This window comes from Aquila chrysaetos, chromosome 6 (genome assembly GCF_900496995.4).
Source record: "Aquila chrysaetos chrysaetos chromosome 6, bAquChr1.4, whole genome shotgun sequence".
NCBI classification, from domain to species: domain Eukaryota; kingdom Metazoa; phylum Chordata; class Aves; order Accipitriformes; family Accipitridae; genus Aquila; species Aquila chrysaetos.
Window position 1 is genome coordinate 32,669,694 of NC_044009.1, and position 12,027 is coordinate 32,681,720.

Here is a 12,027-nt window from a genome sequence, read left to right on the forward strand (position 1 = left end):
TATATTCTACTCATGAAGTTTGTGTATGTCTAAGATTCAAAGTTAGGGAATCATTTCTATCAGTCTTGCTCTTCATCATCTATAATTGTCTCTTTGTGAACTTAATCCAGTTGCTTTATTTTTAGAAAGACAGAATAAATAATTTCAAGCAAAAATTCTGTGTAGGATTCTACGTAGGTGTCTAAACAAATCAGGGTGTTTTAAAACGATATAAATAAGGAAGTTCAAGCAAGAAAAAAAATAAAAATTAGGAAAATCGAGGATAAGGCTAAAATTAAGACAATTGTTAAACAGACAAAATAGGAACTAGTACCCTCCCAGACCTCTAAACTCAGGAACTCCAGAACTGTAAAACGAACCTTAATTGTACCAAGCTATGTGTTTCTTATTCCTGATGATCTGTTTTGAATAGTTGGGCAGTTCTGTTCCTTGCCATTTACGGGTCATTGAGGTATTCCTTTTCCAAATACAAATTTTGTTCACTTAGTTTTGTTGTGGAATCCTCAATTATCTTTTGTATATTCTTTTGCACTCTATTATATATTGGAAATATTTCAGGTCTCACTTTTGTGCCAGGGGGACCTGTAAGTTATTCAGAAAGATGGAGTGGAAAAATGTCTCTCTAAGGATTTTTCCAAAAGATTTCAGAAAAGGCACTTAAGTAGGGGAGAGTAGAATGTGGTAGTATCCCATCCTACTGGTGCTAAGTATGGGGGGATGATTCTAATTTTATGGATGTTGTTTATGTGACACTGCTCCTGCTTCAAGCTTCTGCTGTCGTGAATCTGAACAGGTATAGAACAGCATGCAAAATAGTAAAGCAGGGGCTTGTAATCATTTGACTGAAAAATACTTGAATCTTGTTCATTTGGATGTCATATTGTCTTACTGTAACCTTCCTTGCATAATAAGGTGATGCTTTTTTTATTTTTAATAGATATGCATGCTTTTTTTTTTTTTTTTCTAAATTACATAGACTAGGAGAGGTAGGTTTTGGTTTTAGTTTGGTGAAAAAACCCAAGCATTTTCTATGGACAATACTTTGGGTTCCTTTAAAAGGTAAATTATTTGCAAGCTTTATTTACACACATACTGACTTTTATTCTTTCAGAAAAAGATAAATAAAAAGATCCTAATAAAAGTGACTTTACCAACTGCGCTTATGCTGAAGAGTACCATACTCAGTGATATGTCAAGCTGATGTAGTGAAGATGATGCTTTCTGTCCTTTTGTTGTTGAGACTAAATGGAAAAATGAGATTATTTTTATCTCATAAAAAGATAAAAATTTATCTTTTTTATCTAGAAAAGAAAAGATAGAAGAAGTATTTCCTGCTGAAAATAGATCTGATTAAGCAGGAAAATATTCAATTGCTGGAATATAAGCAGCGTAACACAGGTGTGCTAAGGTTTTCTGTTGCATTTCTATGTAGTAATATTTTTGGATCCTCTTTTCTAAGAGGTTCGTGAACATACTCTCCAAAGTGCTGTTATCAACAATTGTCTTTCACATTTTACTGCAGTTCTTTATCTCCTTCTCCAGCAAAAAGAGAGTCAGTCTACTTAAATTAAAAAGAAAAAAGAGAGAGAGATCCTTAGTAAGTGAAAAGATGAGAATATGCAGCACAGTCTTCCTGTGGGTTTGTTTTGTTTTTTCAAAATTACACAAGACAATGTTTCCCTTTTATTCCTTGTATTAACAGCTGTATTTCTGGTACGTTTGTTCTTTGCTTTGGAGGTTGGGAAACATATCAGATTTTCCTTTACTATTTGAATACCAAAATGTGAGTGACTTACAAGTTGAATGCACAGTATGTTGCACCATGTGAATAATCAATAGCCTACTTATTATTAGCTCTTATTATGCAGTTTTCTTTGCAGTCATTATCTGCAATTTTTTGTACATTTTCAGTTAGTATTTTTAAGATGATGGTCACTAAAGATTGACTCTTTACTAGTTACCTCAAGCAATCCTAAGTGGCTTCAGTGGGACAGTTTGTAGTAGTAACATTAGTCTTGCAGGTATTTGTGCCATCATACCTTGACTCCTTCAGGAAAAAAGGAAGTCATGAGCTCCAAATTTTGACCTTGTAACAGTACAGTAGATATTTGTATTGAAAAAATTAATGTATTCAAAATCTCTGTAGCTTTTCACTGCCAACAGTGAAAAAGAAAAAAAGGTATTATGTTGAGGGAATTTTTCTCTAACAATGTTTTAGCTGCTGATTTGCAAACATCAAGGCAGCTAATCAACTTCTGAGTACATGAGTTGACTTCTGAGTACGTGAGTTGACCCATTCAATCCAGTGCTTAGTGTATATACAAGGAAGCCGCCTTATCTTAGTTTGGTAAACTTTGAACAGCAGCTAAGTGCCCTGGAAGGTGAAGGATGAACATTTCTTTCTTTCCTAAAAGTCCTGTTCCTGGAGTGATTCACAAAATCAGTTAGATCTCTGTGAACTTTATACATAGCAAAGGAACTAACTGAGTTTTTATTTAGAACAGGAAACTCTTCTATGCCTATTGCTTTTTACCATCTTTTTTTGTTTGTTTTTTGATACCTTCATCTTAATGAAAAATATGAGCACCTCACTTGAAAAAGAGAACCATTGTTTAATTAAATCTGTAACTCTTCAAGCACAGGATTATATCCTACACTGTCCTTAGAAGAAAGAGGGAACCAGGCTACCTGTCCTTTATATCAAAATAGTTCATTGAGCCTCTAATTTGATTTCTAGAGTGAAGAAAATTGCCTTTCTTGATTAAAAATAAAAAAAATTCTCTAATCTCTGATTCTTCTACCATGTATTAAATGAGATCTATAGCCTCATGTTCTAAATGCATTGATTCTTTTAAGTTTCTTCTCCATTTATGGTTGTTCATCTTTTAATGTTGTTAATTCATAAAAATCTGTATTCTTTCAGTTAAATTCATGTCATCTGCTCAAACAGTGTACTAAGTAGCTTACACTTCAAATGACCCAGGGTACCTCATGTTTTTAATTTTTATGAGCAGTATGACACAAAACTTCCTTACTCTTAAAAAATAGATATATTTAAAATTAGTAATTTGCTTTATAATTCAATTCGTTATTTCAGTTTACCCACCACTGCTGCAACATTTTGCAATATATATATGACATGTCATGGAATGATGAAAGCAGCTTATTAATAAGGTGGTATATAGTGCTATCCTCAGGTTCAGTAGAATTAGTGATAGGAGAAGATGTTTGCTGTGAATATTGGTATTTTAAAATTAATGCTATGAAAAATGAAAAAGAGGTGTTTGCATTAAATATGAGTAATTTGGGGGTTGTATTCCAGATAATCAGTTTTTAAAGTAGCAGCACAATAGGCAGTATTACTGAATCATTTTTAATAAAAGTTAATGCAGAACACTGGGTTACTTTTTCTTACTAAATTGTCTCTGTCTTCTTTCAAAAACATAGCAAAAAAATTAATTATTTAATACCTAAAATAATTTTGTCCTTTCATATTTTGCAATTGAGGTGTAAATATAGCTTGATTGCATAGTGCCTGTAACTTGTCTGCTTTTGTATATTAAATGTCTCTTAATCATGCAAGTCTAGCTAAATTAATGAAAATGGTGTTAATTCTGCAAAACTGAGGCTGTTTTACAAAGTGTGCTTACATCATTCCCTACAGACATTTAGTTGTGTGAATTCATTACTGATGTTACATACTTCTTGGTAACATTGTAAAATGTCAGAGAATGCTGTGACCAAAACTACTTTGACTTACTTTGGTACTCATACTCAGATTAAGTGTACAGGACACCGCATCTTCCTTTAAGATCTCCAGTCTATGGATTTTTGCAGTACACATGCAGATTACAAAAGAAAAAATAAATTAAGGCTTATTCTTTTATTAGTAATTTTTTTAGTACTAATGTCACTTACGTAATTTTGATTATTAAAACAAACAAACAAAATCCTTTCTTTCAGGTGTTAACTGTGTACCAGAGTAATGGGTAGTTTCGGAATGCACAATGTAATACATACGTGCATCGGCAAAAAAGAATGCAAATTAATGCCAGTTGAAATGTATTTATCATACTTTTTCCTTTTTGAAACTTAACAGTATTTATGAAAAAACATAAAGGGTGTTCATATGGTAGTGATAATTATGGGTTAAGATAGGGCAGGTTTAATTTGTTTTATGAATGTGTTGAGGGTAATGTTCAAATTCACATCTGAGACAAGGTTTCCTGTTAATCCTGATTTTACTTTAGCATTTTCCAATCTAGATCATAAGAATGATCTTAAAATGAAAAATAACTAAATTATCTGTGGTCAAAGGCAACCACATTTTAATACAAATTGTCCTATATGCCAGAAGTAGTTAGCTTCCATCATACTGATGTTTAAGATGCCAGTGAAAAAGAACTGATAATTCATTTCCTTTATTTTTATATTATGAATAACGGGCACTGAATTAAAATCAGTCCTTAAAAATCTGCTACATTTTCTCCCTTGGACAGTTTACCCTGACAGTTCACAATTTAAGCTGTCAGAATTTACTGTCTTCAAGTTGAAGAGACTGCTCTAATGAAAGTAGCTATCACTATGCATCATCTTAAAGCATACAGTATAACGTATTGGTTTAAAATGTAGCAAGAGAAATTATAGTAAGAAAATAAGAGTAGAAAACAAAATAAATAGAATATGTATGAGAAAATCTACTTGGTAGTAGTTAATTTTGATGAATGATAATGCTGTACTATATTTAGACCAGAAATTCTGAAATTCCTTGAAAGATTACATGATATGCCTTGCAATCTCTAGGTAGAAAGTGGATGATTTATGCACATTTCAACAGCATTGACTGCTATATGTGGATGTTTGTGTGTATTTCTGGTGACAAATATTGTTCTTATTATTACTTGCACACAGTGTTGCATGCTTCAAGTTATGTTACAGTTCTAAAATTGTAAATATTAGTAAAGTTACTGAATTTTATTTTCAGAAGCTAAATTTTTCCAGCTCATCTGAAGGAAGTACAGTTAATTTAGCTCTCTTTGGGGAAGAAAAAGCTGAAACTGAACCAGAAAAAGCATCAGAGCTACAGGCATGCTTCACAGAAGGTATGGAAATAAAATTTGGGGTTAGCAATTACGTTTTGGTTGTTTGCAACAAGCATTGGCAGTTCAGGGAAGCTATTTGCTACAGCAGTCCTGGATCTTAGTTTGCAAGTCTTATGATATGATTTATTTTGCCTGTTGTAGATAGCTGTACGGAAGTCAGTGGAATCATTTGTGTGATGCAAAGTTAAATATGTGTGTATGCAATCATTTATAATATTTTTAAATAAACACTAGATGCAATTCTATCAACTGATTCTCAGCAGTCAGTAATGCTGTTGGTTTAAAAGACGTTCTCAGTGAAATCTGCAATACCAAACCCTACACCAGGTTCACTCCACTGGGATTTAAACCAGAATCATGCGATTACCCACAGTCCCTTCATAGTGCTAGAAAGCAAGCCAGTTGATGATTCAGATCTTGGAAGGTTTGACTCAAACAATAGAGTTATTATCTTGATATTACAGCATTAATGGGGGGAGGGGATGCATAAATATAATGTGGGATGCAACAGGTGAATGAGATCCTATGTTTTTATTCAAGTAAAGAAGTCTTAAGAGCATATTTGCATGTCCTTAGAAGTTTTGATTTATTTTAGTTCTGTATAGCTAATTCCTTTAGAGGACTAGTGAAAATTACTGTATAGGAATGTATTTCCCATTTTTGTGGTATTACAGGTCTTACTTTCCTTTTAGGTCATGATTAAACTAATTCAAAGCAAAATGTGTTCCAGGATTAACTCTCCTATGTTATCCATGCTTTTTGATTTACTGTTATGAAGACACCTTTGACTTAGGCTAGGTCGCTTGTCCTTTGAAATGTTATTTCACCCATCTTTAGAAAAACAAAATTGTTTTGGAACGTGTGGCTATATTGATATAGCAAGCTCTTGATTAAAAAAAGAAGTACACTTCACAAATAATTTCATGTTATGTTAAAGTTCTTCCTTATCCTTATATTATGTGATGTCTATCAATCCTTGAGCATAAGATTAATTTTTCCGTAAAGTAGGCATTTTGAGTAGTTGAAGGTAAGATAAATCATGCACTTCACAGTGGTAGCTGTTTTATCTGAGCTGATGACATATAGTGTAACCTACTTGTAACATACGAACTTAATGACACAGGAAAACTGGAATGCTGCCTTTGGGACCCATTAAAATCATTTAAACTTGGTTATGTTTCTACGTGATTAATCATTTTTAAAGACATAAGGAGACTACTATTGGCCAGGCAGATATTAAGGTTCACTGAAAACTGTGCCTAGAGGCCCTATGATAAGGTAGGGAGCTCTCCACTGTGAGGCACAATTCTGTGGATGGTTGCCACAAATCTGTACTACATGGAAAAGCTCTCACAATCTCCAGTTAAATCAGTTGTTTGTGTCATGAAAGAGGTATCCTTAGTCAGCCCTTGAAGCAGAGGTCATTCCTCAGTATAATATAATAAAATAAAGGGTGTTTACATCTGCATGATTTATTTGAACCTGTTGTGGTTTAACCCCAGCCAGCAACTAAGCACCATGCAGCCACTCACTCACTCCCCCCCACCCAGTGGGATGGGGGAGAAAATCGGGAAAAAGAAGCAAAACCCACGGGTTGAGATAAGAACGGTTTAATAGAACAGAAAAGAAGAAACGAATAATGATAATGATAACACTAATAAAATGACAACAGCAATAATGAAAGGATTGGAATGTACAAATGATGCGCAGTGCAATTGCTCACCACCTGCCGACCGGCACCCAGCTAGTCCCCGAGCGGCAATTCCCCACCCCCCACTTCCCAGTTCCTATACTAGATGTGACGTCCCATGGTATGGAATACCCTGTTGGCCAGTTTGGGTCAGGTGTCCTGGCTGTGTCCTATGCCAACTTCTTGTGCCCCTCCAGCTTTCTCACTGGCTGGGCATGAGAAGCTGAAAAATCCTTGACGTTAGTCTAAACACGACTAACAACAACTGAAAACATCAGTGTTATCAACATTCTTCACATACTGAACTCAAAACATATCACTGTACCAGCTACTAGGAAGACAGTTAACTCTATCCCAGCTGAAACTAGGACAGAACCTTAGCTGAGAGACAAAAGTAATTTTAAAAGAAGCTGCTGTACTCTTGAATTAGGTCATGTGAAAGTTGCTATGTGTTTATGCTCTTTGTTTCTACTCCCTGACGCTTCTCATATGTTCTTCGATTATTTGTATATAAATGAAAAATAATTCTTTAAAATGTGTTTGTAAATGAAAATTAGCTCAATTAGATGACTTTTTTTTTAAATTTTATTTATTCTAAGCTTGATGTAGTGTCAGGGTAGTAGAAAAATTGTGTACATGCAAGTTTTCCTACATCCAAAGTATCAAATCAAGAAGGTAAGGATGCTTTAAGTAGCATGCAGTAATTTGAAGCATAAATTGAAGTAATTTGAACCTTGTGAAACAGTAGCCAGTTAAGAATGATTTTGCTTTTTCAGGATAATGAAAATTCTACTGTATAACAATTTATCATTGTATTATTAGGCTGTATACAGAAGTTTAAATGCTGTAAAGGCAGTATGGAAAGCACAAAAGGAAGAATCTGGTGGAACCTTCGAAAAACCTGCTACAAGATAGTAGAACACAACTGGTTTGAAACATTCATTGTCTTCATGATTCTTCTCAGCAGTGGTGCTCTGGTAAGTAGAGCTTGCACCCATAGAAACAGTACCTATAAAAAATGTTTTATCAGAGATAGGATTAATAACACATCTGTGTTCATTAATTAAAAAATACAAAGTTGGCTTGAAGGAGAGCGTGGAACTAAATTCCCAGAATATTTTGAGTAGTGCATATAAAATAAGTCGTTAAAATTCTGCTGTCAAATAACATTCTGCAGGTGAATTTTTGATAAATACAAGGTGATATGTGTGTGTGAGAGTGCTTATGAAAAGGATTACACTACAAATCTTGTTTAAGAAATTATAAAAATAATACAAAATGAATTGTACGCAATAACTGGAACAATTCTTTAAATTAAAATTGTCCCCAAAAGCAGTACAGATACTGAATTCATCATGTTCTCAGTTAATTTTTTGCTTTAGTTTTAGTTTCAGTGTTTCTAGACTGTTACATAGGAATCCTTGAATTCCTTTATACTGTTCTTAGTGACATTTAGTCCTTCACACAGCTACTAAGTATTGGGTTGGTTTTGGTTGGTGATTGATGTAGGATTTGGTATATACTGTTATTATCTGTGCTCCGGCACCTGAAGCACCATGTCCCTTCCTTCTTCTCTGACCTTGGTGTTTGCAGGGTAGTTTCTCTAACTTTTTTTCTTCGGTCCTCATACTGCCATGCGGTGTTTTGCCCTTTCTTAAATATCAGAGGCACCACCAGCTTCACTGATGGGCTCAGCTGCTTCCTGTGGTGGGTCCATTGTGGAGCCAGCACAGGACAGCCCCTGGCCTCTTCTCACAGTGGCCACCCCTGTAGCCTTCTGCTACTTAAAACTTGCCAGCAACACTCGATATTGGAATTCAGCAAAGATCAGCAGCAATATAATGTTAGGTTACTGTAGCTCATTATTCTCTTTTGTTAGTTGAATTTATTATAATCGGGAGACTGCCTTCTGACTGAGCCTGACTGGCTTTTCAGGGTGACAAATTGTAATTCTGTGTTGACTGTTACTGAAATTTCTAAAACCCCTGTTTGGCAACTTCAGTCATTACATTGTAATACCATTATCAGGCAATGATAAAATCTAAAACTCGGAAAGAATGCAGTTGTAATCTCTGCTCATGCTGGCTTTTCGAGGTAAAACACCTAAAGTTGAAAGTGATTTTACTTTGCCGTTTTTAATTCAGCTCTTTTGGCTTAATTTGTAGTTTGCAAAGAGCTATGAATATCTGACTTATATGTAACCCATTCTTCACAGGCTTTTGAAGATATATATATTGAACAGCGCAAGACTATAAAAATCATACTGGAATATGCTGATAAAATCTTCACTTATATCTTTATTCTGGAAATGGTGCTAAAATGGGTGGCCTACGGTTTTCAAACTTATTTCACTAATGCTTGGTGCTGGCTGGACTTCCTGATTGTTGATGTAGGTACTATACTTTCTAAGTAACCTATTGCTGTTGTTTAGGCAGGTCCTTTTATGTAACTCTGATCTGATACATATATATACAGTGAAGAATATAAATTGGGTTTAAAAGAACAGAAAATGACATACTGGTGAATAAGATTCCATTGTAATTATTCAGTGAGTAACTAAATCTGCCTTTATATTTATGCTATCATTGATTCCATGTGTTCTGTCTGTGTTTTACTGCATTGCGTCCCAATAAGTGAGTGAGGACTATCAGCTGATTGGGCTTCAGTCTTCTGGATTTGGTGACAGAGAACAAGGAGGAAGTAGACACAGAAGGGAAGGGAAATATAAGTGAGCACATGGAGTTGGGGTAGGACAGTTGATCCTGGGCTTCATGAATCACTGGCAAAGAACTGCAGGGGTGAATGTTATCAGGAAATCAAGACAGCAAAAGAAGAGGGGTGGGGGCAAGGGGGCAGCAATTGGAGTAAAGAAGAAGGATTGAAGAAAATGAAAAGCGGTGGCCTATGGATCGATATAAAAAAGTGGGAAACACTCATTCGGAATCCTCATCTTGATTGTTATGGGGCTCACTGTGTACTAGGCTGCAAGGCTAATTTCGCTGCAACTCTTGCACTTTTCATTGACACATGACTTTCTAAGGATACTTTTTGGAAGCTGAAATTATTTTGGTTTTGTTTGGCTCCGTCTCCGATCATGGAGAATGCCACTTGTTGCCTGTCTGAATTCTTATAACAGAAAAAAAAGCCGTGTTTTAGGTGCCAGAGTTAATGTTTTTCAACAATTATGATAAAATTACTGTTGAAATTGCACTCTAAAGAAATTAATGAAATTAGTGACATTGTATGATATGTTCTTATAAAGGAGTTCTTTCTCTTTGTGTAGACACTTGAGTGGAAATTCAACAAATGGACAGGGGAAAACTCTATTAATCAGATGGAATCTGGAATCTAGGACAGAAATTTTGTCCCCTACCAATAGAACAGAAACTTAGCTAATGCTCTTTTTTAAATAGGTTGTTTTGGAGGGAAAGGCACAAGTGGTATTTGTTATCAGTCTTCCTCACTTAACTATGCTTCTCTTTTTAGCATCAGTTATAGGGCGGGAACACAGAATTCCCGTTCTGAGCAAATGGGCTAACTCAATGACATGAAATAACATATGTTCTGTCTGGGAAATTCAATTTTCTGCTTTTTGCTTTCATATCTTCTCCATTTCTTCTGTTATGAAGACCCAATATATACTTATACAAAGCATAAAGTCAGCATATATTCCCAGAACAGATGTATTGATCTTTAAGAAACTTAGTAAGTGTAAGAGTTCTCCCCTTTGAATTGTGTTTAAAATCAATTCTTCTTAGTATCTCCATAGGGATAGTATGGGCTATTCCTTTTCCCAGTGATTTCAGTGCTTTCATGTAGCCATCTTCATCTCTTGCTTGGAATGCCTACATCTTATGACCCTATAGCAGCAGATCATAGACTAATTTAGTTGGAAGGCACCTTTGGAGGTGGTCTAGCTTTCTGGTCTAGCTCCTTGCCTTGAAAGCAGGCTCAGCTAAGAAATTAGTTCTAACCTCAGGGTCAGATTAGGCTGCTCAGGGTGACACACGGTTTTGAATGGCGATTCTGCCACCCTACTTGGCAATCTGCTTCCAGTGTTTGACCACCTGTATTGTAAACCCACTCCTCCCACCACACCCATCCCCCTGAAAAAGTCAGTGGTGGTCTGCATAGCTTTTTCTGACTTTATTGCCAGATTTATTTGTTATTGTTTTCAGCTAGTAGCAAGCAACTTTAATTCTTTCTCTTACTGCTGGCATTTTACCTGTTGGTTAGGTAACAGGCAGTGTGCTGCCCTCAACTGTTCGAATCTATCTTTGCTTTATCTTCCTGTCCTGTGCCTTTACCCAGCTAAACATTGAACAAATTTGCCATACCAGTACCAGTCTAATTAAATGTTTCACAGTGAGGCAACATTTTACAGGATCTTTTTAGGCAAACCGTTTTGTACCTATTGGTCTAAACTCTCCAGCTGTCCCCTTCTTGGGAAAGAGCTACAAACAGAAATTCTTACCTGTTGTGATGTTCACAGTGTTTCCAGAAAAGGATAATTAACCCCAAAACAAGTAGAAATGCTGGTTTAGCTCAGCTTTCCATGTGCAAGTTCAAAGGGTATAATAAAAAAGATCAAACATGGGATTGTGTAGTGTGTGACAGCTTGCTTGAGCTACCCTTAGAGGAAAGAAATCTGCATAAGGCTTCCTCATGTGTAAATGCAACAGGAGACAGCCATCTGGAGTGGAAGATTCAGTGAGGACAGAAGTCATTGACTCTCACCAGAAAGCAGCCGGACAATCGGCTTTTGAGCTGTTAATCCAGTTGTACTGAAGGTTTCAAAAATTCTTGTGGATTAGACCCTCTCTTCCACAAAAGTAACAGTCTTAAGAGAGGAAATAAATCTCAAGGCACATTAATTGTCCAAAACACAAGCAGTTTAACAATCCAAAGAAAGGTGTTTCCACCTTACGTTAACAATGTGCTTTTCTGCAAATGCCCCGTTTGGTAGTTATAAGAACAGAAAGTTCAAGTGAAGGTGAGGGTGGATTCTGTCTCACATGTATCATTACAGTGTATTTTTTACATTTCCCTTTCTTTTTGTTACAATACACCTTTTGAATTTACTGTATTTGTGATAGTATATAATATTATTTTCTAATTTTACATCACAGAAGTGTTACAATTAGCACTTTTATATGTGGAAGAAAGTTCAGAGCCTGGTATCAGGAGTTGTCCAAACCATGATCATAAATAAGGAAGAGGAGGAAATCATTTATT

General features: G+C 35.4%; 1 protein-coding gene across 1 annotated transcript in view; it reads left to right on the forward strand.

Moving 5' to 3' along the window:
* The window catches only part of LOC115343415 (sodium channel protein type 2 subunit alpha-like), an 80,145-nt gene that overhangs the window by 54,783 nt on the left and 13,335 nt on the right, over positions 1–12,027 (forward strand). The window contains 3 exon segments of the mRNA XM_041124224.1: positions 4,985–5,102; positions 7,615–7,769; positions 9,008–9,181. Of these exon segments, the coding sequence (XP_040980158.1) occupies positions 4,985–5,102; positions 7,615–7,769; positions 9,008–9,181 (447 nt within the window).